A 20363-nucleotide genomic window follows, 5' to 3' on the forward strand; every position below is an offset into this window, starting at 1 on the left:
TTTTTTGTATTTTTAGTAGAGACGGGGTTTCACCATGTTAGCCAGGATGGTCTCGATCTCCTGACCTCGTGATCCACCCGCCTCGGCCTCCCAAAGTGCTGGGATTACAGGCTTGAGCCACCGCGCCCGGCCCAGAGCCCAGCTTCTTACACAGTGAGATGCTGCTGGTGTTGGCCTGAGGTGGGGGCCGCTTCCTCCCACTCTACCCCAGTGGGTATATCTGAGGCCAGCCATGTGGGTATTTGGGTTGAGATTCAGGTTTTGGTGAATGTGGGGCAGGCGTCCAGGTGTGTTTGTGTCACTTGCTGCAACACTGTGGCCTATGAAGATTCCAACAGGATGGTCTGACCAGAGGGGCTGGCACTCTGGAGTCGTGGGTGCAGCCAGGTACCCTGTGCAGGGCCTGGGAGGCTCTCCAGGCCACAGCCCTCAGAGAGCGCTGGGTCCCGTGTTGTGTGTGGGTTCCATGTCCTCCACACAGCAGGAGAGGGGCCTCCCTGACCTCAACACCTGCCCCATCAGTCTTGCTTCTCCCCAGCAAGCCTGCACTCTGGGGTCTCCATAGGAGCTGGGGAAGCTGGGGCCCTCCCAGGGACCCTAGTCGCCACTGGGGGCTCTTGGCCTGGTTTCATAAGATGGAGCACTGCACAAGGCTATGCTCAGAAAGAAAGCTGGTAAACGCAGGGCAGGGTGGGCCTCAAGCCTGGGCTGGAGGGGTCTCTACCCTTGCTGGCCTGAGAGATGGCCCATATTTCTTATTTGTGACCCCCTGCTCTTCCTGGCCACCCCCCCCAGGTGGCTGAACAGGGTGCTTTTGTTGTGGCGAGGGGCCAGGATGTGACCTGGGGTGCAGCCTCAGGCCCCGGGGTTCAGGCCTCAGAGGTAGCCTGTGTGCAGGGCTGCGGCAGAGCCCCAGCCCCTCCCAACCAGAGCCCTTCCACACCAGGGCCTCCAGGTTCACCTGGGACCAGGACCCTGGGGCACACCCCAGGGTCGGGGAGGGGTAGGAAGGCCTCCCATTGAATCCTGGCTTCAGGCTTTGCCCTAAGAGGGGTCTAGGGTGAGGGTGTGGGCCCCCGGCTGATGGCCTCTGACCCCGGCAACACTCAAAGAGGTGGGACCCTGACCATCTCGTTCCAGCCGCCCCCGCACTGGGCTGCAGAGCATCTGTTTTTCTGCTTTTCCAGTTTCTTTTTTTTTTTTTTTGAGACGGGGTCTTGCTCTATTGCCCAGGCTGGAGTGCAGTGGCATGATCTCAGCTCACTCATGACCTCCACCTCCCGGGTTCAAGCAATTCTCCTGCCTCAGCCTCCTGAGTAGCTGAGATTACAGGCGCCCACCACCATGCCCGGCTAATTTTTTGTATTTTTAGTAGAGACGGGGTTTTGCCATGTTGGCGAGGATGGTCTCGAACTCCTGACCTCAAGTGATCCGCCCACCTCGGCCTCCGAAAGTGCTGGAATTACAGGCATGAGTCACCACATCCTGCCTGCTTTTGCAGTTTCTTTCCCAAAGGTCACACTCAGTAGGGAGATGAAGGCGGAAACATCCTTGCTGTGGCTTTCTGGCCTCGGAGTAGGTTTTAGAGGAAGGGGCCAGAGGCTGCCTAGTGCAACATGGCTGTGGGCAGCCCCTTTCCTGGAGCCCTCCTCCCTACCCTACAACCTCCCCGCCTGGCTCCACAGCTCCATCCTTAACCCACGAAAGGGGAGAGCATGGGCAGAGTCTCCATCCAGCAGGTGGGGGTTCTGGTGGCATTCCCTGTGCCTGCTGCTGGCCTGTGGGTCTGCCCTGCACCCAAGAGCCCCACGGCCCATCCCCCCCACCATGCCCAGGACCAGAGAGGTTGGGCAGACAAGACCTGGGCTGTGCCAGCCCTCTGTGCCTCGGTTTTCCCACTGGTTACACAGGATGGTCGTGTTTCCCCTGCCTACCTCACAGAGCTGTTCTGAGGGTGCATGGAGGAGCACTCTGTCCCACCAAGGACAACTAGAAACCAAAGCCATCTGACAGCCAGTGTGGTAAGGGCGGGGGGAGGGGGTGTGTGTGAGGTGTGCACACCCCCCAGACCTTGGCCGTGGACTGGCCTCACAGGACAGCAGGACAGGAGGCCACCCCTTGCAGAGCTAGGCTCAGCCCCATCAGTCTCAAAGGTTAATCAGTCACCACAGAGGCGCCCCTCAGGCCTGTGGCCACTGTCCACTATTACGTAGACAGACCCCACCCTTGCCCAGACCAGTTGTGGGCCAGTCCCGCCCTGCAATCTGGCCTGCTGCCTTCCTCTTCCATGTTGGTCCCCTTGGTCACTGTCTCTGGGCACGCAGGCCAGTGTCCTGGTTCAGTGCCTCGGCCAGAGCTGGGGCAGGAGAGGGCCCCTGGATGGGAGCTGGGGGTGTCTCTGCAGGGGACTGGCAGCCTTGCCACACCGTCCTCATTCCCAGATGGAAAGATCTGAGTGCCTCTCGCCTTCCTCCGGGAATGAATTCCTCATGAAAATGACCAGGCCGCTTCTTCCGAGGGCCAGGCTGCCAGACCCACTCCTGTTCCTGAGCCGCCCTCTCCCCGAGACCTGTCCTGTCGTCCGCGGGTGTGCGGCCTGCAGGGGACTGAGAGCTGGGCTTGCTGGGCACCTCTGGAGTCTGACCCTGCGGGCCAAAGAGGCACCACTGTAGTTTCTGCAGACCCCCATGCGGTTCATTGTGCATTGTTTGGTTTCTAGGATGTATGTGTTGCTAGTTTTTCTTTTTTTTTAATGAAACCCGGGATTAATGTAAATAGCTTTTTGGGGAACGGATTCTAATGTCACGTACGTGACCGTGTGGACTATTTTAAGGTGCTGATGCAACACTAATAAACCTGGAGGGGCCGGCCCCGCCTGCAGTGTGATTCTCTCGGCCGTCCACCCCTTGGGGGCACGCGGCGGAGCAGCGCCTCCCTCCCGCCCACGCACCCTGTCCTAGGTCCGCCCCGCCACAGCCCTGCGGCCCCGCGCGCGGAAGTGGCCCGAGGCGAAGCGGTATGGCGCCGCGGGAAGGACGCAGGTCCGAAAGGGGCTCGGGCCGACAAACCCCAAGTTCAGGTCTGCGCTTCAGGAGATCCCGGAGGCTGACGCCAGGAAGAGCCCGCAGGGCGGTAGCTGCGATAGACCCGCTTATGCGCCGGGGACCCCGAGGCTGCCCCCACCCCCTACCCGCCGCAACTGAGACCAGAACGCAGGCGCAGCGCAGACCGGAAGCGGAACCGGCGGGGGCGGGGCCGGTCGTAGCGGAAGTTCCGGGAGAGGTGCCGGCCCCTTGGGCCTTCTCCACCTGCGGTGGACCTCACCGGTTACCCTGTGGCCCCTCCATCTGCGGCGGGCCTGCTCCTCCTTCTATCTTCGGACGCCCGCGTACCCCCGACCTCTGACCGCCGTTCCCGTGTGCCCCGCCCCCCGCCGAACCCCAGAGTGCCCCCGGCCTCCAGCTTGTGTCCTCCTGAGCCCTCCTCCCCCGTCTCTCCGCAGACCTCGGCCGCGCAGACCCACCCCCTCGGAGAGGGCGGGCACGTAAGGGCTCGGGGCTGGGCCTGGGGTGAGGCCTGGGCCGTGTAGACGGGAGGTCTCAGGGTCGGGAGCAGGGCGGTGGCAAGAGCTCTGGGCCTTTCCTTGAGAGCGTGCCCACAGTGCTGGCTGAGGACTGATGCCCCTGGAACCGTTTGAGGGGGCTGGCAGAGGCGTGGCGTCCGTGCGGGAGGCTGCCGAAGGGTGACCGGGCTCCCGGGGTGGAGTCGGCAGGGGACAGTTTGGGAGGCTGGTGTGAAGAGCTGCGGCGGGAGCTGAGGGGATCCACTCTCCGCAGAGGGGTCGGTGATGCCTGACCATTGACTGGAAGGTGACCCTAGCAGACCCTGACACTGCCACCATCTGCCCCCAGGGACTCAGGTATTGGTGGGCACATGGGTGGCCTTGGGCTCCACCCCACCTCATGCTGCTCGTTCCCCCAGATCTCAGAGGTGTGGACAAGCAGCCTACTAGGGCTAGAGATGGACAGCAGGAAGCTGTCCCCTCAGGGGAAGAAGCTGGAGTTGCACCTCTCCCAAGAGCACAGGCGACCCCCACTGGGCCCGACAGCATCCTGGGGCCAGCCCAGTACCCAGAGCAGCGCTCAGCAGGGACTGCAGACTCAGGACTGGGTAAGCAGGAAACCCTGGCCAAGGCCACCCTCCTGTCCCCAGCCCACCTGAGGCCGCTCTCCCTGGAAACTCCAGGCTGGCCGTGATGGGCAGCCTCAGGGGAGGGCTGAGTGGGGACTGATGAGAAACAGACGGTTGAACTCAGGAGGCTGTCTTCCCCCATGGCCCTGGACGAGCACCAAGGTGGACCTGCATCCCTCTTGCCTCCAGAACCGTGGGCCACTGGCCTCTGCTGGGCTCTGTAGAGAGCTCTTCTAAGGCCAGGAAGGAGGCAAGGCAACACACTTCCCTCAGCCCTGCCCAGTGTCCCCCACCCCAGGCTGAAGGTGGCAAGAAGCGGGAGGGAAAGCAAGGTCCCCAGCAGGGGTGGCGTCCTCCCAACCAGGTGGGTCAGCGGTCAGGAGGATTTGACAAAAACAAAATATTGGGAGAGGCTTTGCTTGTGACTCCTCAAACCAGAAGCATCTCCTGGTCTCTCTGTTGCTGGACAGTGAGCTGCAGGCTTGTGCCAGGCCCAGTAGTGAGATTGATAGAATGTAGCTGTTGAGCCCCAGGATGTTCTCTGAGGGCAGAGGAAGCCAGAACCCCACTTGTGTGGTTCCACTTTTGGAAGGTTCAAAGCCAGGCTCAGAGATGGCTCTAGGCTGTGGCAAGATGGGTGCAGGGGCTTCTGGGCACTGGCAATACTTTGGCAGCTGGCGCTGGTCATGCGGCCAGTTCAGTGTGGGGAGCTCATTGAGCCATGCACACAGGCGTGTCTGCGTGTGTTCCTAGGGCTGCCCACTGAGGTCCCTTTGTACCTTCTCAGTCATGTCCTTCAGGCCCAAATGCCTTCAAGACCCCTATGACGGTGTCAAGTGCTGGGGAGTGGGGTGACCAAACCAGCAGACGCAGTGGCTTTTGGGAGGCAAACATCTCATGACAGGCAGTCCAGGCTATAAACACACATAGGTCACCTGTCTAGTGAGGGCTGCTCAAGAGGAGGTCCAGGGGCTGTGAGGCTTCTGTCCTGCACAGGGCTGGGGACAGGGCACTGTGTCTGAAGGGGTAGGGATGTGGGTGCAGGAGGAGTGTGTATTGGACCCACATCCTGCAAGGACACAGGGACCCGGTGGCTCTTGGGCAGGGGCAGCCAGGCTGTATTTGTAGTTCCAAGAGATGGACTGGTGGCTATGGGTTATGGTGGTTGAGGACAAGGCTGGGAGGCAGGAGAGTGGGCTGAAGGCCTCCGAGGGCCGGCGAGCAGTGGAAGAATGAGTTTGTTGGCCAAGGATGGAAAGGGGCATGGGTGCATCTCTGCTGACTGGCAGGTTTTTAGTTTGGGGACAGGGAATCTTCCCTAAAAAATGTGGGTGCCCAGATGACTTTACAGGTGGGCACTCCCAAACAAGAAATCAGTCATCCTCATTGGTGAAGCTTCACCTGCCCAGAGCCACTTCTGGTATGGAGCTGGTATCACCCAATACCAGTACCAGAAGAGAGCAGAGGGAGAGAAGGAAAAAGAGAAGGCAATATGCCAGTCTACCTGTGGGCATATACTGAAAAATCCTGAGTAAATACTGGATCAAATCCAGCAGCACCTGAAATGCTGAGTTTCATAGCCATAAGGATGGGTCTTGCACACTTCCACCTGCCAGGAGAGCAGGCACGTGTCTCTTCTCAGCTCTGTCCCAGTGCTTAGGACAGTGCCTGACACATAGTAGGTGCTCAATGAATGTATATGGAATAAATGAAATTGTAAATAAAAGAAGATTGTAACCCAAGGACAAAGAAATTTTGAAATCTATAAATAAAGTTCATTAACAACCGGTGGAAAATCACGTGATTATCTCAATAGATGTTGAAAAGTAATACTAATAAATTCCAGTATCTTTCCTTAAGAACAAAAGAAGTATAGAAACCTGTAGGTTCTGGATAAGGTGGGAAGAGATGGACATCTCTGTAGCCTGACGGAGGGGAGCTCTCAAGAGCTTGCAGTGACCACCAGTGGAAGTATTTTAGCTGCAAGCAGATGGATGCATGATACCACTGTGACGTTAAAAAAAATCACCAGGTGCGGTGGCTCACGCCTGTAATCCCAGCACTTCGGGAGGCCAAGGTGGACGGATCACCTGAGGTCAGGAGTTGGAGACTATCCTGGCCAATGTGGTGAAACCCTGTCTCTACTAAAAATACAAAAATGAGCTGGGCATGGTGGTGGGTGCCTGTAATCCCAGCTACTTGGGAGGCTGAGGCAGGAGAATTGCTTGAACCCGGGAGTTGGAGGTTGCAGTAAGCCGAGATTCCACCACTGCACTCCAGCCTGGACGACAGAGGGAGACTCCGTCTCAAAAAAGTAAATAAACAGTATTCTGGAAATCGAAGCCTGTACAATAAATCAAGAAAATGAGATGTTGTATAAATATCTAAAAAGATGAAAATCACTGTTTGCAGCTAATATGTTACCTACTTGGAAAATCCAATTTAAGAAACATGAGTATGGATAAAAGAGGGAGTTTGGATATGTGATCACCATTCACAACTTTTCAACACAGTAAAAACAACTAGAAAATGGAATGGAAACAAAGGATACCATTCAATTTAGCAACAGGAGCCATGAAGTTCTTAGAAATAAACCTGTTATTTTTCAATTCCTTTATGAAGAACACTTTAAAATGTTACTGAATAGCATGTAGAGCTCCTCATGGAAATTTTTTATCATATTGGATGGGCAGATTTCACAGGTGTACAGGGTCTTGCTCTGTCACCAGGCTGGAGTACAGTGGCATGATCACAGCGTTACTGGAAAAAGGGTCTCCATCCAGACCCCAAGAGGGTTTTTGGATCTCATGCAGGAAAGAATTTGAGGCGAGCTGCAGAGTGCAGTGAGAAGAGATTATTTATCGAAAGCCGCTCCGGCCGGGCGCGGTGGCTCAACCCTGTAATCCTAGCACTTTGGGAGGCCGAGACGGGCGGATCACGAGGTCAGAAGATGGAGACCATCCTGGCTAACACGGTGAAACCCCGTCTCTACTAAAAAATACAAAAAACTAGCCGGGCAAGGTGGCGGGCGCCTGTAGTCCCAGCTACTCGGGAGGCTGAGGCAGGAGAATGGCGTAAACCCGGGAGGCGGAGCTTGCAGTGAGCTGAGATCCGGCCACTGCACTCCAGCCCGGGCGACAGAGCCAGACTCCGTCTCAAAAAAAAAAAAAAAAAAAAAAAAGCCGCTCCATTGCAGAGCAGGGCATCCTCAACAAGCAAGCAGAGGAACAGACCTGCTTTAAGTTTTTCTTTAATCGAGGTTTTATCTATGTAAAGACTAAACTAAGCTGTGCCTAGGTGTGGGTGAGCTGACAGCATAACGATTTATTATTCTATTGATTTAAAAAGGATTTGACATTTTAGTGTGCAAGTACATTAAAGCATAACTATAACTATAATTATCTGGAAAGCATATATTATTGTGGGTATTGGGACATCTAAACTTCCTTTTATAGGAGTTTGTCTTTGTAGGCATTACCAAGCTGCTTCCTTAGCTGTAAACATCTTAGGGCCATGGTTGTGACCTGCAAGGAATGTGCTCTATTAGTCTCAAGATGGAGTTGAACATAAAGTGACGTTATCCTGGCTCTCCTAGACTCCTGTTTCTCTAATATCAGCTCACTACAGCCTGGACCTCCTGGACTCAAGCTATCCTCCCACCTCAGCCTCCCAAGTAGCTGGGACCACAGTGGTGTGCCACCATGCCTAGCTAATTTTTAAAAATGTTTTGTAGAGACGGAGTCTTACTATGTTGCCTGGTTTGGTCTTGAACTGGGCTCGTGGGATCTTCCATATGTTCCAAAGTGTTAAGATTACAGGCATGAGCCTTTGCGCCCAGCAAGATGTAACATTTTAAACGTGTCAGGCTTCTGAAAAACAATTCAGTGTTTTTTAAAAAAACAGACTTCATGAATCTTGAAAATTTCATTTTAAATGTATATGGTGATTCTGGAAATGTATTACTAGTTTACTTTTTAAAAAAGATTAGAGACAGGGTCTCACTACGTTACCTAGGCTGGTCTCTAACTCCTGGCCTTCCAAAGAGCTGGGATCGCAGGCATGAGCCACCATAGCCAGCCTTTGGCCATGTATTAGTTATCCATTGCTGCATGACAAATTTCCCCAGAGCTTAGCAACTTAAAACAGTTTCTGTAGGTTCTTAAACTTAAAACAGTTTCTTAGTTTCTGTAGGTTAGAAATTTGGGAGCTGCTTAGCTGTGGCTTTGGTTTGAGATCTCTCGGGAGCTTATAGTTGAGATAGCAGCCAACGCTTCAGTCATCTCAAAGTTTGAGGAAGGCTGAAGACTGCTTCCACGGCAGCTCACTCACGTGACTGGCAAGTCCATGATAGGGGCTGGCAGGAGGCTCAGCTCCTCACCACGTGCATCTCCCCATAGGACAGCTTCAGTATCCTCAGTACGGTGGCTGGCTTCCCCCAGAGTGAGTGCTTGGAGAGAGAGAGAGCACTTGGAGAGAGAGTGAGCTGGAAGCCGCAATGACTTCCATAACTTAACCTAGGAAGTCACACTTCTACAGTGTCCTTTTTGGATACACTGGTGATCCTATTTAATGTGAGAAGGGATGACACAAGGGCATGAATACCAGGAGGTGAGAATCATCGGATGCCATCTTGGAGGATAGCTCTCACAGGCAGTCATTTAGTCTATAGGCTTTAAAAGATTATGTATTGAGAAGCATAATAGTGAAATTGCAGAATGCCAGAGACAAAAACCTCAGAAGCAATTCGAGCGGGAAGACAGAACCTTCAAAGGAGCCACGGGAGCTCGTCACGGTAGAGCAGTAGTGTGCCTATTCTCAGGGGAAGCCATGCTCAGCCTTGAATATTAGGCCTAGCAAAAATGGTTTATACGAAAAAGGCTAAATAAATAAAGTTTTTAAATGATAAAAGAGAGAATTTGCCCCCGGCACACTCTCACCTCAGTTCTGAAGAAATGATCTCAAAGCATCATGAAAGTGATCACAGAACGTCTGAAATGGATAAAGCATGAGAGGAAGCAGGAAGTGCGTGAGTAAACTGAAACTGACAGTCACTGGATGTCACTCATGCACAGAAAAACAAGGATGCAATCAATATATGTACCTGCAATGGCATAAAGTCAGGATGGTGCCTGTGAGTGGAACTGAGGTGTTCTAAGTTCCTCTGTTTGAGAAGAGGATGGGGGTGGGCCATGGTGGCTCACACCTGTAATCCCAGTACTTTGGGAGGTCAAGGTGGGAGGATTGCTTGAACCCAGCCTGGCAACATGCCAAAACCCCATCTCTACAGAAAAATACAAAAAGTTAGCCAGGCATGGTGGCATGTACCTTTAGTCCCAGCTACTTGGGAGGCTGAGGCAGGAGGATGACTTGAGCCTGTGAGGCAGAAACTGCAGTGAGCTGAGATTGCACCACTGCACTCCAGCCTGGGCGACAGAGCCAGACCTTGACCCCCCCCCCCCCAAAAAAAAAAAGAAAAAGAAAAAGATGGAGTTGCTTGTCAACTTTGGACTTAGATAAGTTTGCCTGCCCTCACTGTTTACAGCAGAAGAACAGAAAGAGATACGGTGGCAGATAGAATCGCCGGCGTGTCATTTAATTCAGTCAATGAAAGTGGACTAAGTGTTCCAGTTAAAAAACAGACACTGTCAGAGTGGGCTGAAAACAACCAAAGTCAGCGGTAGCGCTGTGAACATGTGCAGGGGTAAGCACAGGAATATTCCAACTGCATGGTGAAGATGGACACCATACAGCTGTGTATCAGTTCACATTGCATTTTTCTGTCAAACAGCAAACTTACCTCGGATTTGGGGATGTGGTTGTGTGGATGCCTGTTGCATGCAGCCGTGAGTGTGAGTCTGAGACCTATTCCTGAGTGAAAGAGGCAAAAAGGTGACAAAATTATTCATGCCATGTGGCTTTGTTCAGAGTTCAAAAGCATGCAGAAGTAAACAAGATATTGCTAATATTCATTAAAGTATAATTTGAAAAAATAAAGATGTTTTAAAATGTTTACTTGGAAAAGGAACCATGCAACAATTTTGGAAAATAAGAGCAAGGCCTGGCTTGTCGACACCAGATCCCGCAACTAAAACTGTGTGGCCCTGTGGCAGAGGGTGGCAGAGACACCACTGCCTGGACAAGTAGCCTGGAAACCGGCGTGTGCATCAATGTGGGGATTTAATTTGTGTTGAGCATGGCATTTCAGAGTAGTGAGAAACAGACCTTTCAATAAGTGCTATCGGGGTGACTCTGTGTATAGTTAGAAGACGGTAGACTGCGGCTCCATCTCTCAAAAAAATGCACACGCAAAAAGCATTAAACCCAAACCATGTAAGCACTGAGAGTATATGAGAGGATATTTAGGATCTGGAAGTGATAAACGCCTTTCGTAGGCCAAACACAAAATCCTTGAAGGAAAAGCCTGACAAATCTAACTGCAGAGTTTTTAAACATTCTGTGCAATCAAAAACATAAAAATGTTAAACGACAGTCTGGAAGAAAATAGTTGTAATATTTATAACATTCAAATGTTTACCAACCAGAATCCATGAAGAGATGCTTGAAAGCAATGAGGAAACTATTTTTAAAATTGAATAGAAAAGTGGGCCAGGCACAGTGGTTCACCATTGTAATCCCAACACTTCAGGAGGCCAAGGCAGGAGGATCACTTAAGGCCAGGAGTTCAAGACTAGTCTGGACAGCATAGTGAAACTCTATCTCTGCAAAAAATAAAAATTAGGCAGGGTGGTGTGCCACTGTAGACTCCCAGCTGCTCAGGAGGCAGAACAAGACCCTGTATCAAAAAAAAAAAAAAAAGGAAAAAAAGAAAGAATGAGGTCTCCATACTTGCAGTTCCAAAAATTAAATAAATAAATAAATGAAGCAAAACATGAAACAGTGAAGAAATTGGCAAAAATTGTATAAAGGTGGATCTATGTGGAGTTGGTGAGGAGGTAAGGAAAGAGTGAGTCTTTTATTGGTTTTTCAGAGAACCCACTGTGATCATTATTCACTGTTTAATTTTAATTTATTCATTAATCTTTCTTAATTTCACCTTTAAGCTTTCAGACCATTTGTTTTGCTGTTCTTTTTCTGTCTTTTCAAATAACTTGCACGGTTATGGTTTGGGGACCTTTTTCTAAAGATGTGTTTAAAGCTCTAGTTTCTCAGAGCACAGCTTTGACCATACCTCATGTTTTGGTGTGTCCTGCTTTCACTGTTCATTTCTCAGCCACCATATCTGGCTAATTTCTTTAAAACAAAATTTTTTTTTTTGAGACAGTCTCACTCTGTCGCCCAGGCTGGAGTGCAGTGGCACAATCTTGGCTCACTGCAGCCTCCACCTCCTGGGTTCAAGCAATGCTCCTGTCTCAGCCTCCTGAGTAGCTGGGATTACAGGTGCACGCCACTCTGGACAGAGTCTCGCTCTGTCGCCCAGACTGGAGTGCAGTGGCGCCATGTTGTCTCACTGCAAGCTCTGCCTCCCGGGTTCCCGCCATTCTCCTGCCTCAGCCTCCCGAGTAGCTGGGACTACAGGCGCCCACCACCATGCCCGGCTAATTTTTTGTATTTTTAGTAGAGACGGGGTTTCACCGTGTTAGCCAGGATGGTCTCGATCTCCTGACCTCGTGATCCACCTGCCTCGGCCTCCCAAAGTGCTGGGATTACAGGCGTGAGCCACTGTGCCCAGCCATGCCTGGCTAATATTTTATATGTTAGTAGGCATGGGGTTTCATCATGTTGCCCAGGCTGGTGTCAAACTCCTGAGCTCAGGCAATTCATCCACCTTGGCCTCCCAAAGTGCTGGGATTACAGGCGTGAGCCACCATGCCCAGCCAATTTCTTAAATTTTTTTAGAGATAGGATCTCACTGTGTTGCCTAGGCTACAGTGCAGTGTGCGGCACTATCACGGCTCACTGCAGCCTTGAACTCCTAGCCTCAAGTGATCCTCCCATCTCAGCCTCCCAAATAGCTGGGACTGTAGGTGCACGTCACCATGCCCAGCTAATGATTTTTTGTAGAGATGAGGTCTCCCTATGTTGCCCAGGCTAGTGTCGAACTCTGCTGAGGTCAAGCCATCCTTCTGCCTAGGCCTCCCAAAGCATTGGGATTATAGACGAGAGCCACTGCACTCTGCCATTGTTTGTTTCTAAATAAATTGGTATTTCAGTCTTGATTTTCTTTTTCACTTGGGAGTTAATTAGAAGGTGGTTTGGAATGTCCATGTCAACAGGAGTGTTTTGTTATCCTTTTGCTATTAATTTCTAATTGTGTCACTTTGTAGTTGCAGAACCCTATGTTATGGGAGTCTGTCTGCGTGGGGGTCTGTCTGTGTTATGGGGGTCTGTCTGCGTGGGGGTCTGTCTGTGTTATGGGGGTCTGTCTGCGTGGGGGTCTGTCTGTTATGGAGGTCTGTCTGCATGGGGGTCTATCTGTTATGGGGATCTGTCTGCATGGGGGTCTGTCTGTGTTATGGGAGTCTGTCTGCATGGGGGTCTGTGTTATGGGGGTCTGTCTGCGTGGGGGTCTGTCTGTTATGGAGGTCTGTCTGCATGGGGGTCTATCTGTTATGGGGATCTGTCTGCATGGGGGTCTGTGTTACGGGGATCTGTCTGCATTGGGGTATATCTGTGGGTCTGCGTTGAGGTCTGTGTTACAGAGGTCTGTCTGCATGGGGATCTATCTGTTTTGGGGCTCTGTCTGCATTGGTCTGTTTTGTTTGTGGCCAACTCATGTGCATGTTGAGTGTGTTTGGGAAGAACATGGATTCTCTGTGGGTTAAAGAGTTCTGTACATGTTCTCCTGTGTCTGTTGTATTACTCATTACTTAAATCTTAATTTTTGTTAATTTTAAGTTACTTTTGTTAAAACATACATATTTAGAACAGCAGTCCCCAAAGCCACACTCAGCCTTGCAGACGTCCCTGCATGCTGAGGTGAGAAGTGCACTTTTGCTGGTATGCTGCCTCCTCTCCTCTCCTTTCCTTTCCTTTTTCCTTTTTCCTTTTTCCTTTCCTTTCCTTTCGACAGAGTCTCACTCTATCGCCAGGCTGGAGTGCAGTGGTGCAATCTTGGCTCACTGCAACCTCCGCCTCCGGGGTTCAAGTGATTCTCCTGTCTCAGCCTCCCAAGTAGCTGGGACTACAGGTACCCACCACCACACCCAGCTGATTTTTGTGTTTTTTTGTTTGTTTTTTGTTTTTGAGACAATCTCGCTCCGTCGCCTAGGCTGGAGTGCAATGGCGTGATCTTGGCTCACTGCAACCTCCACCTCCTGGATTCAAGCGATTCTCCTGCCTCAGCTTCCCAAGTAGCTGGGATTATGGGTGCACGCCACCATGCTGGGCTTATTTTTGTATTTTTAGTAGACACGGGGTTTCACCATGTAGGCCAGGCTGGTCTCGAACTCCTGACCTCAAGTGATCCGCCAGCCTGGCCTCCCAAAATGCTGGGATTACAGGCGTGAGCCACCACGCCCGGCCGCACTGCCTCCTTTTCATTCCTCTGTCTTGCATTCTGTCCATGCCCCACTGCAGAGACGAAGGGTGTAGCACCCCTTCCCCATCCTCTCACCAGCATTCTGTCTACTCAGCAGAAACCCAGTTCCACTGTTAGCTTTACAGTGACCATGTGGCATCGTGACCGTGGGGTGGCCGTGTTTCCTTTGTGCTGCTTTTGGTGTTCCCTGGAGGAAATCGTTGTGTACCCGCCCCCCTCCTCCTCCTCTCTCCTCCATTTTCTATGAACTGATTATTCTTTCCTAAACCTTCCAACAAATCTAGGACTCTGCTCTCACAGACCCCTGCACATTGGGTCGTCTGGAGCTGCGTTTTCTCCTTGGCAGTGGCCTTCCTGGAGCCCTGGACTGCCAGCAACCAGCCCAGCTGGCAGGGCCACTGAGCAGGCTTCCCTACTCCCTCTCCCTTCTAGACTCCCCCACAATCCATCTGCCTCCTGTCTACAGGGCCCCTTGTTTCCTGGGCCCCGGCTTACTCTCCCTGGGTAGTCCTTTGTTTTGGTGGAGTACATCCAGCAGCTTCCTCTAAAAGGGTTCAGAGGATGTGAAAGTTTCGAAGACTCTAAAGATGTGAAAATATCTTTATTCTGCCTGTATGCTTGAATGACACCTTGGTTGGGTGAGATACAAGGTGGGAAATAATTTTCTTTCAGGATTTTGAGGCATTGTCCATTACCTTCTGGCTTGCAGCGCTGCTGTGTGGTGGTGCCCTGGACTATTAAGACTTTTTTTTTTTTTTTTTTTTGAGACAGAGTCTTGCACTGTCGCCCAGGCTGGAGTGCAGTAGTGCAATCCTAGCTCACTGTGGCCTTGAACTCCTGGGGAGTTCAAGGGGATTGAGCGATTGTCCCTCCTCAGCCTCCTGAAGTGCTTGGATTACAGCTACTGTGCCCAGCCAGAATTTCCTTACATTTTCTTTCTCCCTTCCTTTCTTTCTTTCGTTCATTCTTTCATTCTCTCTTTCTCCTTCCTTCTTTCCTTTTCTTTCTTTCTCTTTCTTTTTTTCTTTTTTTTTTTTTTTTTTTCAGAGTCTTACTCTGTCACCCAGGCTGGAGTGCAGTGGCAAAACCACAGCTCACTGCAGCCTCAACCTCCTGGCTCAGGCGATCTCTGCCTCAGCCTCCCAGTAGCTAGGACTACAGGCATGTGCCACTGAATTTGGCTAATTTTTTAATTTTTCTTTTGTAGAGATGGGGTCTCACAGGCTGGTTTAGAATTCCTGACCTCAAGCAATCCTCCTGCCTTGGGCTCCCAAACTGCTGGGATTACAGATGTGAACCATCACGTCCAGCCTCCTTACCTGTCTTTGTTTGTTTGAGACGGAGTTTCGCTCTTGTTGCCCAGACTGAAGTGCAATGGCATGATCTCGGCTCAGTGCAACCTCCACCTCCCGGGTTCAAGCGATTATCCTGCCTTAGCCTCTTGAGTAGCTGAGATTACAGGCATGTGCCACCACGCCTGGCTAATTTTGTATTTTTAGTAGAGACGGGGTTTCTCCATGTTGGTCAGGCTGGTCTTGAACTCCTGACCTCAGGTGATCTGCCTGTCTCGGCCTCCTAAAGTGCTGGGATTACAGGCGTGAGCCACCGCACCCGGCTAGCCTTTTTACTTTTTTTTTTGTTTTTTTTTTTTTTTTTGAGACGTCTCGCTCTGTCGCCCAGGCTGGAGTGCGATGGCGCGATCTTGGCTCACTGCAAGCTCCGCCTCCTGGGTTCACGCCATTCTCCTGCCTCAGCCTCCTGAGTAGCTGGGACTACAGGCACCCACCACCACACCCGGCTAATTTTTTGTATTTTTAGTAGAGACAGGGTTTCACCGTATTAGCCCGGATGATCTCGATCTCCTGACCTTGTGATCCACCCGTCTCGGCCTCCCAAAGTGCTGGGATTACAGGCATGAGCCACCACGCCCGGGCCCTTTTTACTTTTTAAGGCTTAATAATATTCCATTTTCTGGATCTGCCACATTTTGTTTATCCATTCATCCATTGTGGAAACCTGGATTCCTTCCACATTTTCGCTGTTGTGAATAATGACCACTGCTGTGAACATTCCCCGTCGGAGTGCACACATCTGTTCGCCTTCCTGCTTTCAGCTCTTTTGGGTATATACCCCAAAGCAGAATTGCTGAATCCCGTGGCAGTTCTGTTTTTAGTGTTTTGAGGAATGAGAATTCACCTCGATTTTGCATGAATCCCACTCTTAGCATGGCACTGCCTTCTCTCCCCTCTCCCCTTCCCTCTGGTGAGGGAGTTGGAGGATGGTGGACTTCAAGCTGAGCACAGTCTGGAGGAACCGTCTCCTGCAGCCTACATGGGAAGTTCCCTCTTGGGGGATGGGGGTTGTCCCGGGGACCCCACCTGTTTCTGACCTTTCCCTGTGGCCCTCCCACAGCTCCTCCAGCTGGTCCCTGCCTTCCAGTCTCCTGTACCCTGCCAGGGGCCCTCCTCCACTGGCGCTGGTCTTTTGTCTATGGATTCATCTTTATTTTCTCCCTTACTCTCTTTATGATCATTTCAGAGGGGTCTGGGGAGAAGGGCGGTCTGGAGCTGGCCTTAGTCCTGCCTTTCCTGAGGCACACAACAGTGTGTTCGAGCTCCAGGGGTCCTCCTGCCGGTCAAGCGGGGGGCCGGCCGTGAGGACTAAGCAGTCCAGAGGCAGCCCCGCTGTACATGAAGCCGGGCACGTACTGGGTTGGGGGTGTCCTGGCACAGATTACTGTCCTAAGCCACAGAGGGCCACACGGCCTGAGGCCCCGCGCCGGGAGCTGGCGCTGGAGCAGCGGGAGGCTAAGCAGACGGCGCTTTAGAAAGTGCCCCCTGGCCGCTGAGGGAGCCAGCTCTGAGGGTCAGCGCGTGCTGGGTAGGAGCGGCAAAGGGGAGCTGGCGCCGAGGCCCTCGCCGACCCGCTGCCCTTTCCCCGCAGGTGTGCGAGCCGCCGGAGCGCAGGCGCCCGGGCCGCCACTGGAGCGTCAGCATCGACGAGCGCCGGCGGCTGGCCATGCTGGGCGGCCGGGAGAGGCCGGGCGCCGCCGGGGCCCCGCTACACTGCAGGGTGCGCGGGGGCGGGTCCTCCCAGCCGGGTCCCAGCCCCGCCCCGCCCCGCCCCTCCACCTCGCCTCCCTGGACTCAGTCCAACTGGGCCCTTTACCCTGCAGCTCCCGGGCCCCACCCTTATCCCCTTCCCGCCCCTCAAGGCTCCCTGACCCACCCTCGCCCGCAGGACATCGTGCAGATGGTAGCCCAGCTGGTGTCAGAGGACGTGGACAAGGACGTGCTGTTTCCCCACCCGCTGAGGTCCACCGAGTCCACCAACGCCTTCCAGGCCTTCCTGGCGCGGAGTGCGCCTTTCTGGCATAATGCGACTTTCGAGGCCCGGGCCTCGAGGTCACCCCCTTCCTAAGAGCCCGACTCAGCCCATTGTGTGTCTTCCAGTGCCTTTCCTTGGGGGCCCAGGGTGGGGGCAGCCTCTGCGCCTTCTTTGTGCCCCACCGGGGTTATCACGACCACCCATGATGGTCAGGCAGAACCTGGCTCCGGACAGCCTGCAGCTCCTGAGGCCTTGGAGACCGGGCTAGGGGCTATCGGAGGCCATCTAGGGGAGGGAAGTACTGCCCCGGGTCAGTTTGAGGGGGCTCTGGCAAGGTCTGGGTAGCAGGAGCTTGCCCTCGGGACCGCTGAGAGGAGGCCTCGGGGTACCTGGGCCTGTCTGAGGTGCACTGGTGTCCTGGGAGGCCCCAGCGGCAGGCGCTGCCTGGAGACTCAGCTCCTTTGCTGGCCTGGTCTGGGGAACTGGGTACCTGCCTGCACCAGGCTGTGAGATGGGCCAGGGACAGTTCTCCAGAGGGTGGGGTCTCACATTGGGTCCTGCCTCTGAAGACCCAGAAGGGCGCACGGGATCCCAGGGGTGCTGTGGTGGGGAGCAGCAAGCCCAGGGACCCAATACGGTGCCCAGCTTAGAGAGAGGCTGTCTGGAGGCAGAGCTGCCTCCTGGCCTCTGGACAGCGATGCTGGTGGTGGCCGAGGGCCAAGGGGGTAGCCTACACAGGGGGTCTGAGCAACTGCTTACCTGTCAGCTGCAGAGTTGGCTGGAGCAGGGGCCTGTGGGCCATGGTCCACTGGGTGACTGCCTTGTTTCCAGGCTGCAGGGCCCTCGGAAGGGTGGTGTCCCAGCTGCATTTTGGGGATACTAAGTTGCAGGAGGACTGGATTGGGAGGCGGGGCAGGAGGGCTGTGAGCATGGGTTCCCAGCCCGGGGTGAGTGGGGGTGGGGAAAGGGCCCTGGACTCTGTGACTGACGGTTAGGGGCCTGACTGGGCTTCTGTGGAGGTGGCTAAGTGGAGGAGGCTTTGGGGCAAGTGGAGGTGATCACTCCTGGGCCCCAGGTGAGGGCAGGAGCTGGACCTGTGCGGTGGCCTGGACCACCAGACACACACATGCTAGCTGTGCTGCCCCCCTGGCCTCCACCCCTCCCCTTCCCACTGCTGAGAAGCCACCTGCTGCCCTGACACTGGATCCCTGGCCCGACTTGAATCCTCTGCACCTGCCTGTGTCCCCTTCTTACTGTAAGACTCAGTGAAGTTCCCTCCTCCTTCGGGAAGTCTTCCAAGATTACACAGCCAGGTGCCCCCCTTCTCTCCCAAGTCCTCTGAATGTCATTTGGTGCACCCTAGGGATCCTCTGCATTTCTCAGGAGCCCTAGGGTAGGTGGGTGGAGGGCAGATCCTCCAGGGGCTAGAGCAGGTGTCCTTAAGGGTGTGGTGAGTTTTGGGCAGGGCATTGGGGCCATAATGACCCACCCCCTCTGAGGTCCCTGATGATGATATGGGGAATGGGGTCCTATGGGCCCAGCTCCATGCCAGGCAGGAAGATGCAGGTGAGCCCTGCATCCCGAGGTGTAAACAGGGCAGAGCGGAGCTGACAGGTAAGCAGTTGCCATGGGGATGGCGAGCTGGGCAGTCCTCTGTTCCTGGGTGACTTTGAAGGACCCCTCGTTATGACTGTGACTTGGGGATGGGCTGGGCTCATCCCGCCAGCTCTCCTGCCCTCGTTTGGGTGTCTCCTGAGGCGGCAGTCAGAGGGTGGTGGTCCAGGACGCTGGCGATGCTGGGATGGTTGCCCTCTCTGCTCCATGAGGTCTCCCTACAGAGCGCCTCCCCCATGGTGGCAGCAGAGGCAAAACCCTGGCCTCCTTCAGGCTGAGGCCCAGAGCCGACCTCCTGGTGGGTAAGGTGGCCACAGGGCCAGCCGGCAGCAGGGTATTGGCACTGAGACGCACAGGCCTCTCCAACAGAGGTGGTGCCAGGACAGAGGCAGTGCCTGGAGACTGCCTGGGTTGTCACAACTGGGATTTGTGTACTAGTTTTCTGTAGCTGCCATAAAAATTGCCACAAATTCAGTAGGTTTTGGTTTTTCTTTTTTTTGGTGGTGGTGGAGGTGGGGGGGCAGGCTTCTATGTTGCCTAGGCTGGTCTTGAACTATTGGACTCAAGTGATCCCCCCACCTTGGCCTCCTGGGTAGCTGGGACTGCAGGCGCATCCAACCACACCCGGCTTTTTTTTTTTTTTAAGTTTTTGTAGAGAAACAGTCATGGTATGTTGCCCAGGCTGGTCTTGAACTCCTCAACCCAAGCAATCATCTTGCCTCAGTCTCCTGAGTAGCTGCGGCTATAGGAGTGTTCCACTGGTGCCTGGCTTTGAGTGTTTTAAAACAACACTAATTTATTAGCTAAGTTTTATAGAAGTTCAAAATGGGTATCTTTGGGCTCAGAATGAGGGGTTGGCAGAGTTCTGTTCCTTCTGGAGGCGCCAGGGGAGACTCTGTTTCCCTGATTTTTCCAGCCTCAAGAAGCTGCCCACATTCCTTGACTGGTAGTTCTGGTCTCCTTTGGAGCGGCAGTGCCCCTCTCTGCCCTGCCCTTCTCTGCCCACCTCTCCTCTGCCTCCCTCCTGCACCCTGAAACACCCTTGTGGTGACGCTGGGCCCACCCGGAAGATCCAGGGTCGCCTGCTTGCTTTCGGGTGAACTGGTTAGCGCCCTTCCTAACCTGCCACTTAACCCACTTAACCCAGCCTGCCCCAAGGTTCTGGGGATTTGTGCACAAGTATCTGTGGGAGGGGCATTCTGCCTTCCACAGGGGCTGCGGGCATCTGGTGGGTAGAGGCGGGGGTGCTGTGCTGCTCAGGATCCCGAAGTGCACGGGCAGCCCCAAACCACGAGGGCCCGGCAGGAAACCCTGGGGCAGAGGAGGGTTCGTGGGGCGGGAGCGCATGTGAAGCCCACCTTGCAAGGAGAGGGGCACGCTCGTCTCGGGACGGCAGAGGGCGGGTCTCCGAGGCGCGTGGAATCAAGGGGACGGAAGAAGCAGTCTCGGGAGTGGGAAGGATCCTGGGAGGGGCGTGAGGATCTCCCGAAGTATCGCAGCAGCAGTGAGGTGCTTAGGCCGTCGCCCCGGCCGCCACTGCGCCTCCCCACCCACAGGCCTCCGCAGCGCCACGGGCGGCCGCGCGGGGTAGCGTTTGGGGGCTCCCGGGGACGCGGTCTCCGGCTCGCAGGTCCCCCCAGGGTTGGCCGCGTGGTCCCCCGGGCTTCCCACGCCTGATTCGAATTGTGATTCTGGCTGGCTCCGGACCGAGCCAAGGCCGCTCTGGCACCAC

At 53.9% G+C, this 20363-nt stretch overlaps 1 protein-coding gene and 1 pseudogene across 2 annotated transcripts; both read left to right on the forward strand.

Annotated features, from left to right (window-relative positions):
* The first annotated feature begins 200 nt into the window (after positions 1–200).
* Positions 201–2520, forward strand: LOC112628830 (annotated as a pseudogene). Its single transcript, XR_003120485.1, has one exon. The product of XR_003120485.1 is annotated as an uncharacterized LOC112628830 (transcript).
* A 747-nt stretch (positions 2521–3267) lies between these two features.
* TEX22 (testis expressed 22) lies at positions 3268–19105 on the forward strand. Its single transcript, XM_025392105.1, has 4 exons — positions 3268–3356; positions 3982–4170; positions 16634–16762; positions 16931–19105. The coding sequence occupies exons 2-4, from the start codon at positions 4021–4023 to the stop codon at positions 17108–17110; spliced, it is 459 nt and encodes a 152-aa protein (XP_025247890.1). The 5' UTR covers positions 3268–3356; positions 3982–4020; the 3' UTR covers positions 17111–19105.
* The last annotated feature ends 1258 nt before the right edge of the window (positions 19106–20363 follow it).

This window comes from Theropithecus gelada, chromosome 7b (assembly GCF_003255815.1).
Source record: "Theropithecus gelada isolate Dixy chromosome 7b, Tgel_1.0, whole genome shotgun sequence".
NCBI lineage: Eukaryota > Metazoa > Chordata > Mammalia > Primates > Cercopithecidae > Theropithecus > Theropithecus gelada.